Genomic DNA, 19,904 nt, shown 5'->3' on the forward strand with positions numbered 1-19,904 from the left:
GGATATTAATTCTAAAATCATCGAGTGACGTAGTTCCAATAGAATATGGAGAATAGACAACATTTTAATTAAAATGAATACTAAATTGAAATTAATAATCATTGAAATCAATTATTACGAAATAATTTATATTTACTAATTTCATTGAAAAAAAAACGAATTTACAATTTTACATTCATTGAAATAGTGAAGTAAAATAGGCACTACTTCAATTAGTAATTCAACAGAATGAAATGGCAGCTTTTCATTTGATCTCAGTTTTAAAATTCGAAAGTCTCTGATGAGGTTGAAATAACTTCCCCGATGGACATTTCCATTTTCCATAAAATACATCCAACTCAATACTAAAGTCATCAATTGAGTTCAGTCAGAGCTCATTATATTCCATCCAAAAATGGGTCATGAGCCGTTTAGGGGAGGGTGGGGTAAAATGGACACTTGACTTTTTAAAAAATATTCATAACTCATAAATATATTCCCCAATTGAGCTTAGTCTAGACTTATCATAAGAAGGAAGAATTGTCCTCTTTGTTGAAAAAAAAAATTACTTCATTTCATCAACAATTCAATAAGTTATTAGCATTTGAAAAAAAGTAAGAAGTGTCCATTTTACCCCAGCCTCCCCTAAAACAATTTAAACCTAAATTTTCCCATTTTACCAGCACTCCGTCCGCCCCTCAAACAAAAAATCAGCCCATAAAAAAACAAAAACCCCTAAAAAAAAATCTCACCCCTGAAGCTACTGCAGCTCATCAAAAATACTGAGCAGATCCGTCTGCGTCTCCGTGTGACTGGTCTGTATATTCAGCCACCGGCACCCATTCATCGAAATATCCCCCTTCTCCCCCTCGCCCTCGTCGTCCCCCTTCTGGCCCCCCGCGACCTCCAGCTCGGGCCAGGCAGTCTGCGTCTGAATATCCGACAGCCCCAGCTCCGACGACAGGATATCATTGCAGGTCTGCGTGCACATGTTGCTGTACAGAAGCTGCTCGATATTATCGAAATGCTCTGTCGTCTGTGTCTCAGTGTTGGACGAGCTCAGCAAATTCCCAGTGTCAGCATCGAAGATGGACTGGGGGTAGGGCTTCTCAGTCTGCGTCTCAATGCTGCTGAACCGATCGCCGAAGGTCTCCTCCATCAGCATCGGGTCTGATCGGGACAATCGGCTCGTCGAGGGATAAAAAAGCCTCGAGTACGACGCACCTGCCGAGGAGATCCTGTCCTTGAAGACATTCTCCATCGCTGGGTTTTCGTGGTAGAAGGTCGTCTGGGTGACGCTGTCGTTGAAGACGTCCAACAGGTTCTTCCCAGGACTCGTCTGCGTCCCCAGGGTGTTCCGCTCCTCCCAGAAGTCCTGGATGGCCACGTCGTGCTGGAGGTTCAGAGGACTGTTCGGGAACAAGTTCACATTTGTGAAGTCGTTCTTCACGTGGAGATTTCGTCTCGACTTTTTCCCTGACGACGACTTCTTGGAGGACTCACGAATGCTGGGAGTCGTCTGGGTCTCGACGGTTTTCCGGGTCTTTCTGTCTTTGGAGAGGACGTGGGTCTGGGTCTGGCGAGACTCTCGACGTCTGCTGGACTTCGAGGGGGTCAGGGTCCTGCGGACTCGACGGAGGAGGTCGTCCGTCTGGGTCTCCGCGTTGGAGGTGCTCGGGAGGGGGGACTCCAGGGGCTGGGGGGGCGTGTATGGCAGGATTGAGATGGGCTTTTTGAGAACTGGGACGAGGTGGATTGTGGGGATGGGCGAGGGCTTTGGGGCCTGACGTCTGGAAAGAAAGGAAATCAATTTTTTAACGGAAATCAATGGGTTCGAGGAATAAACGGGTTAATTGATTAACTATTTAGGCAATTGATTGGTAAATTGATCAAAAATTGGGAATTGATGAATCATGAATAGTTTGTTGATTATTTTATGTTCATCGGTTGATTTACCAACGAATGTAAATTGTTGGAAGATTGAGATAACTTTTCGTAGACGTTCCAGCTTCCGAGAAAAAATTCATCCTTATATTTTCTCATAAAATTATTATTATTCAGATTTTTTTAGTGGAAATCGATGGGTGCGAAAGGTAAACGTGTTGATTAACTAATTAATGAGTTGTTCCATTGAGAAATTGATCATCAATTGTAAATTAATTAATCGTGAATAGTTCACCAATTATTTTATGCTCATCAATTCATTTACCACTGAAAATTAATTGTTACAAAAATCAAGAGATCATTTCATAGTCATTTGAATTTTAAAAAATGAGTAAAAAAAGTTTATTTCAAAATTCTTTTCTCAAATTCTTCTTTATTCAGATGATTTAATAAATAATGAGACGTGTGGAATCAACGATTTGTGTTGAAGATGTAATTATTTCAATTATAATTTTAGGAAAAAAATGTTCACGGGATATTTTTCTTAAAAATTTTCTCAGCTTCAGGAAACGGATTTTGAAATTTCCTCTGAATCGACTCGTTGTAGAGATAATTCGCCATTTATCAAGACATGAAAAATTGTTTTGTTAGGTATTATTCTTTTTCAATGGAATTAATGAATAGTTTTTAATTTTTTTATTTGAACAAATAAAAAATAGTTTTTTATTTTTTATTTGAATGTCATGACGACTCGAGTGAACTTACTTGACTATATTTTTATATTTCTCGTCAACAGAATGCGACTGTCGTTTCGCGTGAGTGAGGAGAGCCTCATAAGAATTAAAATTCTTCAAACAAGTGCAGGTGAACTCTAGTCCACACACCCTCGTGTGAGCTATTGCTGCAGCCTCTGTTGAGAAAGATTTGTCGCACTGGGTGCAGGGGTACCTCTTGGCTGCGTGGACTTTGAGATAATGCTGCAAGGACAATCTACGTTACATGCGCGAAGAAATTTTGTAGGAAAACCCAGCGAATTCGCTAGACATTTTTTTCTATTGGATTTTTACTGAACTTTCTATTAGTTTTGGACTGATTTTATTGAAGTGTTGAATAGAAAGTATTCTATAGAATTTTCTATAGAATTTCCTCGGCTCCAATTCTCCAAGTTTTTTTGTTTGATTTTCTTAAAGAAAAAAAAATGGAATAAAAAAAAATAGGCGAATTCATGCCCAAAAATTTTTGCAGAAAAAAATCGAAACCGAATATATTGTACAGATAAATGAACTTCATTTATTAAATTGAAGTTTTGATGGAAATTTGGATGAGTGGTCTAGATAATCACGTATGAAAAATATTAATAGAGGAACTTAGCGCTTTCTCTAAGTAATTCTATTCAATTTCTATTGAAACTCTATAAGAATTTCATTGGAGTTCAGTTGAAATTTTATTAAATAATTCTCTTGAAGATTGTGATTGAAATTTCACATTGCCATTTTTCAAAGGGATATTCAGTGGAAAAAGTCAATAGATTTCGATTTTTATACAGAAATTCTGGGATGTAAATTAAATCCAAGAGAGCTCATAATTAAATCCAAGAAAAAATCTTGGAAAATTCATGTCCAAGAATTTTCATAGAAAAAAATCTCAACCGAATGAGTTATATAAAAAAATCAACATCTACATATAGCCTTTATTCTATAAAATAAACTTTAAAATGTTATAAAAATATAAAATTTCCTTTTCATCAAGAAAATCAAACAAAAAACTTGGAAAATTTGAGCTGAGGAAATTCTAGAGAAAACATCTGAATAGAATAAGTTTTATAGAAAAATCCAATTCTATTGACTTTTTCCATAGAATATTTTCTGTTTAACATTTCAATAGAATCGGCCAAAACTTATATAGAAATCCAATAGAATTCTAGCGAATGCCCTAGGTTTTATCAAATTTTTTCGTGCGAGTAGGAAAAAAATTAAAAAAAAGGAGAATTCTTCCCTTCTCGAAGAATTTCTTTTTCCGAAGAAATACGTCCCGAATATCCAATAAAATAATACAAAAATACTCCTACCTGCTTCAGATACTTCATAGTACTGAAATACCTCGCAGACTCCGGCGAATACACACACGAGGGCTCAGGGCAGTGGTACCTGACGCACTCCTTCACTGTTTTATCGAGATTCTTCCTCTGGTGAACCTTCAAATCGTGCAGTCGTAACCGCGGTTCGTTCTTGAACATCGATCCACATTGAATACACTTGACGTTGTTTACAATGACACTGAGCTCCTCCGCGGAAGGACAGACCATTTTTACGAGTCTCAGGAGATTAGAATTCTCCTCGTCCATGTCCACTCTCACATTTAGAATCTCATACGCGATAATTCACCGGCTGTTCACCCGGAAAACAAGCGAATCATCTTGTTTTTTTTAATCTGCTCCAAAATTTGCTGAGAATAGTACAGCACACACATGCAAATGCCGAATACAACCAAATGCACGAGCGTCATGTCAAGGGAGAGGGGAAAAATGGAGGTTATGAAAATGGAAGGTTTTTAATTTGCAATAGCTAAAAATTGGCAGAGTGAAATTGAACGACTTTTTTTTTAATTTGAAGATATTTTTTCAAGGTTTAAAATGAGCTTTGACGAATCCAAATTGCATCATTTGATCGGGAGATCCTAGTAATTTAGTTTTGTGAGGTTTATTTTTCTCATGAAAACGACCTGGTGCCACCTGGTGGAGCGACGTCGAGCATGTGCCCATGTGGAGGTAGTTACCATGTCCGCGATCAGCTGATCGGTCTGTCAAAATTCGCTCCAACCTTGTGTACATAATAAACCCGAAGATGATGAATAAAAACATGAACTCGCCGACGAAACTCACGGAATTTGCTCCGCTGAGTCCTGAGAATAATCAACCTGTTGTGGCGTCACTCTTCTCCAAGTTCTTCAGTTTCGGGAAATGTGAGTCGTGTGGATTTATTTGTGTATTGTCACCTGTTTATTCTCCTCTGGAGTCTCTGGAGTCGGCTTCATTTTATTTTCATTTATTTAGTGATTAATTATTCAATTATCGTTAATTTATTTGAATTTTATTGTGATTTTTCGGTTTTTTAAGACGTCTGCACAGTTTTTTTTCAAGACATTCTGAAATTCTCCAATTTAATTATATGTATTAATTTTCATTTATTAATTTTGTTAATTGCACCCGGAAAAATAATGCTTCCGAAAAAAAAATTGAAAAAATTTTTTTTTTACTTTTTTAAAATCGGAAATTTTCTACTTGTTTTGGACAATATTGTTCTCAAGAATTAATAAACTCACGTGTTTACGTACATGAAAAATTTCTAAGAGCTCTCGGAAATGAAAAAAAGAAAACTACTGAAAGGGGGGTGGGGATTTTGCGTCATGAATTCTCCGCCAAAAGAGAATGGAAAAATCTGAAAGGTGGCTAAAAAAATTTGTTCATTCTATAGAAACCGGATGGAGTGAGTTGAGGATAATCTGAAAAGTATAAATATTTTTTAAAAATGTTCAAAAACGCGAGATGGAGGCACCGCCATCTTTGAGTCCCCCCAGTTCCGCGGGAAGGATTCAAAAACGTTGAAAATTTTCAATCAATTATTATAAAACATCTAGGCAATATTTCTCCACAATTCTATTCGTTCAGCTACCTATGGATTATGTAGACAGGGTCAATAGGGAAATTAGGAAAATTGAGTTCCATGAAAGTTCCCTATTATAGCCGCAACAGGGAGTGAGACCCCCGCGGTCTCCCCGAAAGACGAAGACCGCAGCTCGTCAGGAGACTCAGAATCCTGGAAGCAATTAGATAGTCTGGAAAAGACCCCTGAGGACGACACCTCCACGCAGATGTCGTTCCCCCTCGATGCAACCGAGGGCCGGAGTCTTCCAAATGTGCTGAAACGCATCAGCAATATCGTGGCCTCCAAAAGCAGCAGCTTGAAGTCCTACAAGGACTCCCAGCTGCGCAGCTTCTGGATGCCTGACAGTGTTGCAAAGCAGTGCTACGAGTGCACGGAGAGGTTCACCACCTTCCGTAGACGACATCACTGTCGTGTATGCGGACAGATATTCTGCTCCAAGTGCTGCTCTGATGAGATACCTGGGAAGATTATGGGCTGCACAGGTACAAATGGGCAATTGGTGTCAAATCCTTGTGCCTGAACCTTATTTTTGACCCTTATTCGAAACCTCATTTGTCGACGTTGGCTCGATTGACTTTTCACGGGTCAGCACTGGCTGCCAATGTTGAGCCGACACTAACGGGTAATGTCGGCCCAATGTCGGTCCAACCATGGCGTGGAACGTCGAGTAAATGAGTATGTCAGGGGCTTCTGGCCCTTAAGCCTGACCCTTATTTTCCAACCTTACCTCGTTTGTTTTTTTTCACTGAGGCTGCCGAGGTTGGGCCAACACTGACTGCCAATATTGACCCGACGCGGACGGACAATGCTGGACCAACGTTGTACGCCATGGTTGGACCAACATTGGCCCAACAATCGAGTGAATTTACCTTTCACATTTAATACCAATGTCGGCAGGCCTGAGAGTATGCTATACATACGCCTTTGACCCTTATTTCTCAACCTTAACTCATTTTACTTTTCTCACTGACACTGCCAACGTTGACCTGACGCTGACGGGAAGTGTCGGGCCAATGTCGGCTCACCCATGGCGTCCAGCCCCGAGTAAATCAGGATATCAGTGTCTTCTGACCCTTAAGCTAGACCTTCCTTCTGACCCTTACGTCGCTGGCGGACAATGTTGGCCCAACGTTGCCCGCCATAGTTGGGCCAACATTAGCCCAACACTCGAGCGATTTCACCCTCTCCAATCAATCCCAATTCCAGGAGACCTGAGAGTATGCACATACTGCTGCAAAGTAGTTCTCTCATACCTCCAATCCTCCGACATGCGAAGTGTCCTATCAGCGGACCTGAAAGCCCTCCAAGAAGACCTCCAGGTGAAATACGGCAGCGACACCCCCTCCCCCCACCAGAAGACGCACATCCCCGAGGACGAGACAACCGTCTACCGCAAGCCCAGCGTCGGCTACATGGAGGAGAAATACGCCCTGAGCCGATCCTCCGGAAGCTACCTCTCCCCCCACGAGCGCTCCATCGTCCTCCAGAACTCCGCCTCCCTCAGGATGATCTGGGAGGAGCTCTTCAACTCCTCCCAGGCGATTCTTCTCCAAACCCACTGGGTCCGCCTGAAGACCTACTACAACTGCTTCACAGGAGTTGAACTCGTCAACTGGATGATCTCCCAGAACAAAGCGGCTACGAGAGTTCAAGCAGCGGCCATTGGCCAAGCGCTCCTGGAAGCTGGCTTCATAAAATCAGTCCAGGGGGAGAGCTCCTTCACCGACACTGCCTCGTTATTCATTCCCATCAGCATGTCCTCCCTCCAGAGCACTAACTTCTCCGAGGAGAATCAGTCCAGCTGCGACGCACAGGAGCCCGCCTGGGTGAAGAACATCCCCCAGCACGACTCCACGACAGACTCCGAGAGCGAGACAACGAGACAAGTTCAGCCGCCCCAAATCGGTCGTCTCCCCTCGTCCAGCTCGAGCTTCTACCTGGACCTCAACCTGGAGGCGTCGACGGTCACCCTGAAGCGCCCGACGTGCGAGGACTTGAGCGCCTTCCCGCCAGACCCCGACACCCCGACCGACCAAAAAGACGTGAACCAACGGGCGCAGGAGTGCGCAGCCGTCTCCGACGAAGTCCTCAACGACACGCTGTTCCACGTCCAGGAGACGAAGGAGAGGATCAGCTGGCACAAGGTCAACAACCTCAGGAACTCCTTCGGCGAGATGAGCGCCTACAACAGTCTGTCAGCTGCCTACAAGCAGCACGAGGACTCCCTTATCAAACAGCTCCTCAACAAGGAGGGGCTCTCCCAGAAGTGGTCGGACGTCGTAATCCCGATAGCTCATCAGATAGTTGATCAGCTCCGACCTGACCTGAACCACGACACCGACGACATGGACATCCGCCAGTACGTGCAGATCAAGAAGTCCCCGGGGGGGTCTAAAAACGACTGTGAGATTGTCTCGGGGGTCGTCTGCAGCAAGAACGTTGCGCACAGGGGGATGGACGCCATGATAGCGCATCCCAAGATCCTGCTGCTGCAGTGTGGGCTGATGTATCAGAGGGTGGAGGGGAAATTGCTGAGCTTGGAGCCCGTTATGATGCAGGAGAACGAGTACCTGGGGCACACCGTCGCCAGGATAACGGCTCTTGGCCCCGATATCGTTCTTGTTCACAGATCGGTGTCGAGACTTGCTCAGGACAGATTTCGCCAGTGCGGAGTCACTTTGGTATTGAATGTCAAGCTGTCGGTGCTGGAGAGGGTGGCGAGGTGCACTGGGGGGACGATCGTCAACACCATCGACGCACAGCTCACCGCGAGGTACAAGCTCGGAACTTGCAAGAAGTTCTACCTCAGGAATTTCCCTGGTAACAACAAGACCGGAGTGAAGACACTCATGTACTTCGAAGGCTGCGCCAATCCCCACTTGGGGTCCACTATTTTACTGAGGGGGGGAAGCCCAGCTGAACTAAAAAAGGTGAAGAACGTCACGTCCACCATGATCTTCGCTGTTTACTCATGGCGACTGGAGAAGTCCTTCCTGATGGACGAGTTCGCCAGACCGCCTTCGTTGAACGATAACTCCTTTCTGGACGGCGATCACGCTAGGCTGGAGGAGGGCAAGTCGTCTGATAACGGGCCATCGAATGGGCCTGCGAAGGTCAAGGCTGACGAACCCTGCAGGCAATGCACTCCCATGAAGAACGAGAAAGCCGACTCTGCTCTGGCAACCAACGACAAATTCAAGAGGGTTTCCAATATGTTGCAAGACCACTGCGACCCCTACGACACACTGAAGCTGTTCAAGCAGAAGTCCAAAGCCCCTGAAGACAACGACGTGAACCCTTCTGACAGAAAAGACTCCCTGAACGCCTCGATCACAGGCTCAGTAGACGACATCTCCGTTCTTGAGTCGAGCTCCGAGCAGAACACCCTGGAGTTATTCAGCGGAGCCCCCCAAGACAAGGATATCAATTGCGAGAGGTCAGCATCAACCCCCGAAGAGCCGACGTCCCTGAAACCAAAACCACCTGACGACAAGCGAGTCTACGGTGAATCGATATCAGACAGGAGCGACCCCCTCCACCAGTACCTGAACGAGGAGGAGGACCTCATCCACCGGACGAGTCCCACCGGCCAGAGCCTCAGCGTGGCGGACCTCCCGCTGCTCAACAAGTTCAAAAAGTCCCTGGACGACACGATCCTGAGCTTCTCCCCCTACCTAAAGTTCACGATTCCCTACCTGGAGACCGAGCCCGGAAGGAACTGCGTCCTCCGAAGGTTCTTCCCGAAGGAGATCTTCTACTCCGCCCAGTTCTCCGACAAAGTCGAGGGCACCCGGGCAAGCGTCTCGACAGATCCACCGCAAGTTGCTGACGCCCCGGAGCTGCGGCTGAAGCCCCGCCACCCGCTGACCCTCGCCAAAATGACCTCCAAAGTGGACACGAGGGAAGTCCAGGCGCTCCTCTCCCACTTCCGTGCCTGCGGGAGTCGCCTGAACCGCACCAACAACGTCATCCTGGAGAAGAAGGAGGCGATCATCTCCGAAGTGAACGACGCCCCAGTCTGGCCGGACTGCCTCGACCCCGCGAGCCACCAGCGCCTTCCGGTCCTCTTCTGCAGCTTCTCCCACAACACAAACGACGCCCCCGCGTCCTTCTGCGTCAACCCCTGGGTCGTGAATATGGACCTCTACGGGCGGAACGACATCGCCCTGGGGCGATTCCTGGAGCGCTACTGCCTGACGACCGAGTACAAGTGCCCGGCGCCATCTTGTCGTGCGCAGATCGCGCAACATGGCCGACGCTTCGCGCACGACGGCGGCTGCCTCCAGATAACCCTGAACCAAATGAGTAACGACCCCTTCGGCCAGGAGAACGTCAACCAGATCCTCATGTGGAGCAAGTGCGTCGAGTGCAAAAATGTTTCCCCGGTCGTGCCCATGTCCTCGGACACCTGGAGCCTGTCGTTCGCCAAGTACCTGGAGCTGCGATTTCACGGGAGCGTCTACATGAACCGAAGCTCGGAGACGTGTCAGCACTCCCTCCACCACGACCACTACCAGTACTTCTCGAAGGGGAATATGTTGGCTGTCTTCAAGTACACGAAGATCAAGCTCCTGGAGATATCCCTGCCTCCCCCTCTGATAAACATCAGTTACGACGCGGCCCAGCACGCGAACGTCATCGACGAGGTGAAGATGATTGCGCTGAAGGGGGACGACGTCTTCTCGATGATCAAGGAGAAGCTGACGGGTCTGCAGGTTGAGCTCGAGAGCCTCAACGCGATGAAGCAGCAGGTGGCGAAGGATCAGCTGTACTTCAAGACGAAGATCGAGGAGGTCCAGCTGAAGCTGACGTCGCCGACTCTCGAGAACAAGCGGCTGGAGGGGAAGGCCTCGGCGCGGCAGGTGCAGAACCTCATGTTCAGGATTGAGGATGGCCTGGTGATTCTGAAGCGCCTGATATCCGAGGCGGTTTTCAATTGGAACGCCAGGATAACGGAGATTGCCAGCAAGAAGAAGGAGGAACGACCGAGGAGGTTCACGGAGAGGTCGCTGACAGCTGGGAGCAGCGGGCTCATCGACACTGACGGCTACATCACTGAGGACACGGCCTCCGAGAGCCAGATGGAGGACTTGAGCCCAATGTCCGCGGACTACAACGCCATCGACGCGATATCCGCTGTTCACCCCGAGGCCCAGCAAAACGATGTCCTTGAGCATTCGGACGGGGAGATTCAGGAGAACACCAATCCTGCGGACATTGTCATCATCCAGGGCTCGCCGAAGATGCACCAGAGGTCGCACTCGGATGTTCTGCCGATGTCCTCGGAGGATGTGCCGGACAGGCGGAAGAAGAAGAAGACGATTCTCTCGCAGCTGCTCCCGTCCGCCTCCAGTGTCTCGTCGATTGTCAACCCCCTGGGAGGACTCGAGCATCATCTCTTGCCGCTTGGCTCAGTTGTTCCGATCGTTGTCTACGAGTCCGAGCCGTCGTCCATCATCGCTTATGCCCTCGACTCGCACGACTACAAACACGCCTTCCAGGTAGGGATGACACGGAACATAATGACTCAATGCAAAGTCTTGGCTTTTTTTTGCAATTATTAGTTTTACTCGAAATTAAAATCAGGTGAATTTTTTTATCCTCGTATATTTAACCCTTCGTTACTCGCGGCCACGGCATCGCGCCGGTCAAATTCGATTTTTTAGTATAACATCCAAAAACACTCATTAAATAGTGTATTTCGTCATTAGGCCGAAAAAAACTTTTCCGGTGAATATGAGTTTGCGGATCGAGCCGAAGGGGAGGGCTGCAGTCATAAGAGTTAGAAAAGTTTTTTAGGCCCTATGACGAACAATATTTTTCTGTACTGCTTCTCACGATTTCTCGTCTGGGAATTGGTATTACATACTTCCCAAACTCGAAATCTTGAAAATCGGAGGCCAACGCCACACGAGTAAAAAACCCCATCGCAACAGGCCGGAAAAATACTATTTTGTCATAACGCGAAATGACAAAAAAATATGAAAAAAATGTTTATGCCTCACTGATTTTATTTAAAAGGATATTCTGCCATTTCTAATCACGGCCAAAGCCAGTGATTAGAGAAAATTCACTCCTATGCTAACTGGAAATTCAAATTTTCGAGATAATTTAGTTAATAGATAATACAGTTAAACTGATATCCCCATCCCCACCGCTAACTTTCCTCGTGCCGGTTATACGAGTGCGACTTCAAAAGAAATTCTGTCTGTCGAATTTTGTCCGCAGGAATTTTTTTCTGAGAAATTTGGTCCGGAAAATTCGGTCTCGGGGAAAAGATTCCTAGAACCTCGTTTTCACTGTTTCATTTGTCCAAAATCACCAAAAAATCATTCTGAAGATGAGTCTGACCCCTATTATCCCCCGTGCCACGACCCTGCAAAAGACGGTAACGTTGTCCTCACCTCCAGGAGATCCCCCAGGTGAAGAGCGACCAGAGCTCGAGTCCCCTGAACAAACGTAAGTTTGTGGAGAGCAAGGAGGCCGTTCTGGAGGCGACGCAGTCCGGGGAGTTCAAGAGGCCCTCCGTCCTCTCCTTCCTGCGGGGCGCCAGCCCCAGTCCAGCGAGCCCCAACGAGATCGAGAGGAGCATCACGGCTGATGGGAACCCTCAGGGTGGCCCCCAGGGGGATATCGACGACGACAAGAGAGCGATAAAACAGCAGAACTACATCGAGGTGCAGTTTGCTGACGCCACGACCAATTTCTACTGTAGGATCTACTTCGCTGCGCAGTTCGCAGCGCTGCGGGAGAGTGTTCTGCCCTGTGGTGAGGACGGCTTCACCAGGAGTCTCTGCAGAAGCGTTCAGTGGGCGGCCAGAGGTGGCAAGAGCGGAAGTACCTTCTGCAAAACTCGGGACGACCGGTTTATCCTCAAGGAAATGTCGAGAATGGAGATGCAAATTTTCCTGGATTTTGCGCCCAATTATTTCGCGTACATGGAGAAGTGCCAGCAGACGAAGCAGCCGACGCTCCTCGGGAAGATCGTCGGGGTCTACAGGGTCTCGTTCAAGAATAATACGACCAATGCTGCGTTGCGAACTAGCGTGCTCGTCATGGAGAATTTGTTCTACGACAGGACCATCACTGACAAGTTCGATCTCAAGGGCTCGGTGAGGAATCGACTGGTCAATCCTGAGGACATTGCCCATGAGGGTGAACTGGTACTCATGGACGAGAACCTGCTGAATATGAGCTGCGATTCACCGCTGTACATCAGGCCCCATTCCAAGGCCGTACTCAATAAGGCGATTGAGCAGGACACGAAGTTCCTGGCTGATAACTCGGTTATGGATTACTCGTTGCTGGTGGGGCTTGAACCGAAGTCTGGGGAACTTGTGCTGGGGATTATTGGTGAGTAGTAGGGGGTTTTGTTTTGTTTTTTTGTTCTGAAAGGGTGCTCTTTCGATTTTACGGTTTTTGTTTGTATGTGGTCTTTTTCCTTAATTTTTTTAGGAAAAAATTGATTATTCTGTTATAAGAGATCAATCGAATTTAATAATGGAGTATTACGACATGCAGAAATACGAGAAGAATGTAGGGAAATGAAAATTGCAAAAAATGAGAACCCATTCGAGAACAAATTGCTAATTTATTAGCAAGAATAACTGTACTTATTTATAAAAAAACGCAATTGTACACTTGTTTTTCTTTTTGCTTCTGACTGGAAGCTTTTTAATAGCTCAAATTAAAGTTTCCAATTCTTTGTTTTCACGAATATAGACTTTAATAAACTCCTCATATTCATATTCATTCATACAGATTCTAAAAAATTGATATTTTTTCAAAAATTGATTTTTCAACGATCACTCAAAAAATTGCCATCAAAATGGAATTAGTCATGGCTCAAAAAATTGATAACAATACCCTCTTGATTCTGTCAGAATATGATGGGGGTCGCACAATTCGTTGTTGAGTTACAGCACCTCGTTTATGCGATTTGAAAGAGAAAATCGGGTTTTTCATGATTACTGAAAGAATCATCAGTAATAGCAATTAAATCAGGGCTTGGAAAGTATAGTTCAATGGCTTCTTAATCAAGTTGAAAAATGGTGAGAACAGCATCATTGCTTATCAAGCTACACAATACCATCATGAGCTTTTTATATCAAAATCTCTCTCTCTATTAAACTCAGGTACCAGTTTATTATGTTGAATACTTATTCATATTGGTTCATGGTCCCGACTAACTTCTGACAGAACCTGGGTTAAACTCTGGCTAAATCCTGAATACACCCTGATTAAATCCCGGCTATACACTGATTAAACCTTGATTGAGCCTTGATTAAACCCGGGCTGAAAACGAATTCGAGTCTTGAGAGGGTCTGAATGTAGAATCATTTGACACAACGAAACAATACGCAAAATTTCGATGACATTTCCATTGATGACAGTTCTATGACATGTGAAAATAGAAGAAGAGAATAGTGAAATAAGAATTTAAAAAAGAGAACCCATTTAAAGCAAATTGCTAATGTATTACTCCTTCATACTTTCAGACTACATAAGAACCTTCACGTGGGACAAAAAGCTGGAAACAATGGTGAAGAAATCTGGAATCCTGGGTGGACAGGGTAAACTGCCAACGATAGTATCCCCCGAAGAATATCGGGCGAGATTCATTGCGGCGATGCACAGATACTTTCTCCCAGTGCCAGACAGATGGACTGGGCTAGGACGTGGAGTTGAGTCTCCCTAATTCATGTAAATAATGTTACCACTTCCACGGGACGTGATGTAAATCGAATGATTCCATTACTTCATTACTTTTGTACATTTCTAGTGACTGATAAGTAAAAAAAATTCGATAACCAAAGTATTATGTATGTACCTATAAAAAATGCGAATGTATGAAAGCACCATTATTAATTATTTATTTCAGACAACATTTTTCCTCTTGTCTTATAATTATGTACATGAATATTATCTTTCAATAGTAAAATAAACAATAATAATTGTAAACATAATTATAGTCGTATAAGTAGTCTAACGATTTCTTCAATTTTTCATTTCAATCAAAAACCAAGGGACAACCCGAGAGCATTTATCAGTTGGCTATTCCCCGACTACCTTCGAAACAATAAAATAATAGTAAATCATAATTGTTGCATACATTGCGACGTATGCCATGATATAACACGATAATTGTATTTACACTGGATATTACGTGGAAAAAATACTAATAATATTTCGATTGAGATGAGAAGAAAAGATAATGTAGATCAGATACATGATTTGTACACTGCCTTGCTAGGAGTAATATTCAACCTCTTTATACTTGATTTCATTCACAATTCAATTGATTAGCTTTGTCAATGATAACGGATGACAACAAATTAATTTTTTAAAGATAACTGCACGATAGTTTTGCCTGATCCGGATATTTTCTTCGTAATGGCAACAAATTTTCATTGATAATCATCTTGAAATAGTAATATTTCCTAGTGGAAGCAGGCCACTATCAATAAACATCGATTCCCTGCAGCAATTGACACATTCAAAAAGAAATAAATTCAATCAATTAGTGCAGAATGTCGGGACAGATCAGCTGTAATTGAAATTGAAGGTAAAAATCATATATTACGCATGAAAAAATCACAATCACTCTCATTGGTACCCTCAGACTCAATTAACGAGGAAACACGAACAAGTTATGGTACATTTGACTGACGATTGAACAAAACAAGAGCAGAAAGATGATTTACAACATCTTTTGTCACTATCTCTTTAAATTCGTAAAGACTCTCAACATGTCCACACGCTTGATCTCAATCTTTCGTCTATTGTTCGAGCTCGTCAAAAATCCACGCAACACCCTTTCCTCCCCCATCATCCCAGATCCCCAGTCTAGTTCAACTTCAACCCAGAGAATGGAATGACCCCCATAAGTGTCGATCACCCCCTCGCAATTTCAAATAAAAAAAATAAATCAGGGGAGTCAGCTCTGAACAACTGCAGGAAAAAAAACCAAAGGACATTGAACTGAAACCAAATTTCGTAATCCACAGAACGTCATCCCTTCCTCTAGGGCATCGAGTCCCCCAAAAGTTCGCAAGATTCACTCGGAGAAGAGATAAATAAACCCCGTGGCTCATTCGTTCCATTAGCTATTATCTTGATGATTTTTTTTTTTTGTTGACACAACAGGTGTCATAGTTTCATCAGCGAATTCTATGACAATGCTAAACACCCAATACGGCTGAGTCCGTTTTATCTCTGTGGCTCGCCCAATCCAAATTGCTGTTGACTCTGTGTCTGTTGCTGGGTGCCACCCGAGACACTACACCTCACACCGTGGTGTTGAATACTCGTTGGTGTGGTCTGTTGGCCATTTTGACTCGGTGACATGCCTGAAGCAAGATAAAACCCTCAATTATTGCGATAATTAACGGCCGGAATAACTGCTCACGTGCGAAAAATTTTTATAGAAAAACTTGGGGAATTCGATAGAGAATTCTGTTGAATTTTATACTAGTTATTGACTGATTCTATTGAAAAATTCCGCAACTTATCTGCGCGTTTTTTTAATGGAATGTTCAGAGGAAAATATTTTATCGAAAAAAATTAATGGAATTTGATTTTTTTACAAATGATAGTATTGTGATATTTTTAGTAAAAATTCCGGGGCTCAAATTTTCTGTAGAATTTTTTTCATCTAGAAAAAATTTAATTCCTCTGAGATTTTAGCTGTAGTAATTTTCCGTTGTTAATTTTCCTAGTTTTTCCTATCCTCTCATTTCAAAATTCAAGAAAAAAAATGTGGAAAACTCATGTCTAGAAATTTTCCTGACGCAGGAAATCCTAATGAAATAATTCATCGAGGAAAATCATTTCCTAAATTTATCATTTGTTCAATTGTAAATAATAATAAATAGAATAAATAAAATAAATAAATAAATAATTTACTTTATAGAAATTCAAAAGAATGTTTTTTGATAAAATCTCTGAATAAAGTTTGACGAGTGACAGATATCCATTGGAAAACTTTAATAAAGTTTACAAAAAATAATTACTATTTCAAATAATTATAAAAACCCACCCGATGGTGTTTTTTCACCAGCAGACATCTTCGAAAAAGCTAGTAAAGCATCCGGAAAATTGGGAGGTGTTGCTGGTGTGTTGCAAGGTGTTATCTGTAAATAAAATAACAACTTATGTATCATTGGATATGTCACAGTCTATATTTTCATGAAAACATGCAATGGAAGCAAATAAACTGATTTGTAAAAGTAGGCGTGACCAAACCGGTCAATATATCGACTTGTAATAATTTTCTGTACTGGTAGACACTAGTCGATCAGATAGTTGTTTTTACGATCTAAATGTACGTAACATTCATTTAGAGAATCAGGTAAATTTTACGAGTTTCAATAGCCCAAGGGAGATAGAGAATATTCCGCAGATAAAGCGGAATCAACAGATTTTCTTTGCACATTTAATAATCCTTGGGATATTTTAGTTTTATTTATTAGCTATCGTAAATATGAATTGAGCACTCTCGAACCATAACTCCATTAATTCATTACTTTTGTACATTCGTAGTAAATTATAAAAGAAATTCGATAATCAAAGCCCCACGATTAATTATTTCTTTCAGACAACATTTTTCCTCTCGTCTTTTAATTATATCCATGAATATTATCTTTCAATAGTAAAATAAACAATAATAATTGTAAACATAATGATATTCGCATAAGTAGTCTAACGATTTCTTAAATTTTTCATTTCAATCAAAGACCAAGGGACAACCCGAGAGCATTTATCAGTTGGCTATTCCCCGAGTACCTTCGAAACATTAAAATAATAATAGTAAATCATAATTGTTGCATACATTGCGACGTATGCGATGATATAACACGATAATTGTATTTACACTGGATACTACGTGGAAAAAATACTAATAATATTTCGACTGAGATGAGAAGAAAAGATAATGTAGATCAGATACATGATTTGTACACTGCCTTGCTAGGAGTAATATTCAACCTCTTTATACTTGATTTCATTGACAATTCAACTGATTAGCTTTGTCAATGATAACGAATGACAACAAATTAATTTTTTAAAGATAACTGCACGATAGTTCTGCCTGATCCGGATATTTTCATCGCAATGGCAACAAATTTTCATTGATAATCATCTTGAAATGGTAATATTTCCTAGTGGAAGCAGGCCACAATCAATAAACATCGATTCCCTGCAGCAATTGACACATTCAAAAAGAAATAAATTCAATCAATTAGTCCAGAATGCCGCGACAGATCAGCTGTAATTGAAATTGAAGGTAAAAATCATATATTACGCATGAAAAAATCACAATCACTGACATTGGTACCCTCAGGCTCAATTAACGAGGAAACACGAACAAGTGGTACATTTAACTGACGAATGATCAAAACAAGAGCAGAAAGATGATTTACAACGTATCTTTTGCCGCCATCTCTTTAAATTCGTAGAGACTCTCAACATGTCCGCCCGCTTGATCTCAATCTTTCGTCTATTGTTCGAACTCGTCAAAAATCCCCGCAACACCTTTTTCTTCCTCACCACCCCAGATCCCCAGTCTAGTTCAATTTCAACCCAGAGAATTGAATGACCCCCACAAAGTGTCGATCACCCCCTCGCAATTTCAAATCAAATAAGAAATCAGGGGAGTCCCCTAGTCAGCAGGCGTCGAGTCCCTCCTGCAATCGACATATTCAAAAAGAAATGAATTCAATCAATTACAGCCGAATACTGAGACAGTTCGGTTGTCTATCTAGCCTCATTGTCGACGTTAGATTTGGCACGAGGCTTATCGGAATACCAGACGAGAATAGTAACCCACCTAACGGCTGTCTGCCACCCAGTGGTTCTCACAGTCCCTCATTACAACGTCAACTCATTACCACAATTGAAATCAGTTTATCAGCGTTAGTGCACATGATGTGGACACTCACCTGGCCGAAGTGTGTGCCAGGCCCTTGCGGACAGGACGGTATGGCTGCTTCTTGAAAAAATATACTCAGGGCCGTCTGAAATCGAAAAATGTTCATGTGAAAAAATAATCGTCACCTTGCAGCACCCCTAGACTCCGATAAAATTTTCATTCTACGGTTTCCCATCATTCTTCTTTCATTATGCAATAACTTTACTGCTGCACTCGAGTCCTTATTCCAGGCAGAGTATCAAGGTCGACTCGAATATGAGCCGTGTACTTCCGCTTCCCGGGCAGTCGAGAGCTTGCGCAGTCTCGCCACGCTTGACCTTTACCCCATCAACGATATTCGGTTTAATATTGACATTACCGAGTCAAAATAAATCAATGAGTCGCTGGTGATAACAATGTTGGCAATGTTGCACGTGTAGAAAAAATTATCAACATTGAGCCATTCGGGTGTGGAGAATCGGGGTGACCTTTCACGCCTCGAAAAGTTCACTCGATTGGCTTCAGCTTGGTTCAACGATTTCTGATGGATTTTTTAATGATAATGAGAGACAACTTGACATTCTTGTCAATTCCCGCGGCATATCGGCGATAACTGTGAATTGCCATCGGCAGAATACTTCCCTAAGATTGAAGTAGGCAAAGGTGAAGTCAAATGACCTTTCTGGATCATTAAGGTATGTCGGAAGTCAATAACATCCAAAAGTTAGTCCCTATGGGTTTCCGGAAAAAATTATAAATTACTTTATTTACTGCGTTGTCATGAGTTATTGAATTTTTCGATCTTCATATGTTGGTGATGAAGGCTAAAATAACTGTTTGAATCGAATAAGAAATTATTTGTTAATTAATTATTTTAATGAAATAAATGATCTCATGGATTTTTGGTTTTTGAGAGTTGAATATCGCAATTTTTCAAAATCATATTTCGCCAATCCTATGCTAGACGTGGGAATATTTCAAATTTATCTTAGTTCACGAATAAAAAATACTTATTTATATATAAAATAAATAAAATAATAATACATTATATATGATACGTAAATTTTATTATTATTATTAATAACATTATCTTGATATTATACATTTTATATCATATATTTTTGTATTTGTATTATGTATGTTTAAATTATATGTAAATATATGTAAATGAGTATTTTTTATTCATAAGCCAGGATAAACTTGAAATATTCTCAAGTCCAGCATATGCTTGGCAAAATAAATTGCTGAGCAAAAATGTTTCGCCTATCTTCAATTTTAATTTTCGGTATACCTCATACTATTCTATGTAAATAAATGGAAAAATGGATGGTTGAGTCTCACTACAAGAGCCGTTGGTTGGAGCCTTTTCCAAATAATAAAAATCTCAATTCTCCAAAGAAGTTGAATCATTCCATCAATTTTTGTTATATATAATACGAACATCTAAACACACCCACAACGATTGGGGG

The 19,904-nt window shown here is 42.5% G+C and overlaps 3 protein-coding genes across 3 annotated transcripts in view; 1 reads left to right on the top strand and 2 right to left on the bottom strand.

Moving 5' to 3' along the window:
* Nucleotides 1-207: 207 nt before the first annotated feature.
* Nucleotides 208-4,325, bottom strand: LOC107043094. The gene is made up of 3 exons (XM_015264405.1): nucleotides 3,932-4,325; nucleotides 2,629-2,840; nucleotides 208-1,769 (listed from the first exon to the last, which is right to left on the bottom strand). Exons 1-3 carry the CDS (start codon nucleotides 4,205-4,207, stop codon nucleotides 740-742), a joined length of 1,518 nt encoding a protein of 505 aa, XP_015119891.1. The 5' UTR covers nucleotides 4,208-4,325; the 3' UTR covers nucleotides 208-739.
* Nucleotides 4,326-4,657: 332 nt separating this feature from the next.
* On the top strand, nucleotides 4,658-14,688 carry LOC107043134 (1-phosphatidylinositol 3-phosphate 5-kinase). The gene is made up of 5 exons (XM_015264459.2): nucleotides 4,658-4,824; nucleotides 5,606-6,010; nucleotides 6,735-11,029; nucleotides 11,939-12,881; nucleotides 14,027-14,688. Exons 1-5 carry the CDS (start codon nucleotides 4,707-4,709, stop codon nucleotides 14,224-14,226), a joined length of 5,961 nt encoding a protein of 1,986 aa, XP_015119945.1. The 5' UTR covers nucleotides 4,658-4,706; the 3' UTR covers nucleotides 14,227-14,688.
* The window catches only part of LOC107043135 (UBA-like domain-containing protein 2), a 9,016-nt gene continuing 3,488 nt past the window's right edge, over nucleotides 14,377-19,904 (bottom strand). Inside the window, exons 2-4 of the mRNA XM_015264460.2 lie at nucleotides 18,467-18,541; nucleotides 16,567-16,660; nucleotides 14,377-15,877 (exon numbers count right to left, since the gene is read on the bottom strand). Of these exons, the coding sequence (XP_015119946.1) occupies nucleotides 15,738-15,877; nucleotides 16,567-16,660; nucleotides 18,467-18,541 (309 nt within the window). The 3' untranslated portion in view covers nucleotides 14,377-15,737. The remainder of the gene's footprint in view (nucleotides 15,878-16,566; nucleotides 16,661-18,466; nucleotides 18,542-19,904) is intronic.

Source organism: Diachasma alloeum, unplaced genomic scaffold (assembly GCF_001412515.2).
Source record: "Diachasma alloeum isolate Michigan unplaced genomic scaffold, Dall2.0 Dall_scaffold_00547, whole genome shotgun sequence".
In the NCBI taxonomy this organism is placed as follows: Eukaryota; Metazoa; Arthropoda; class Insecta; order Hymenoptera; family Braconidae; genus Diachasma; species Diachasma alloeum.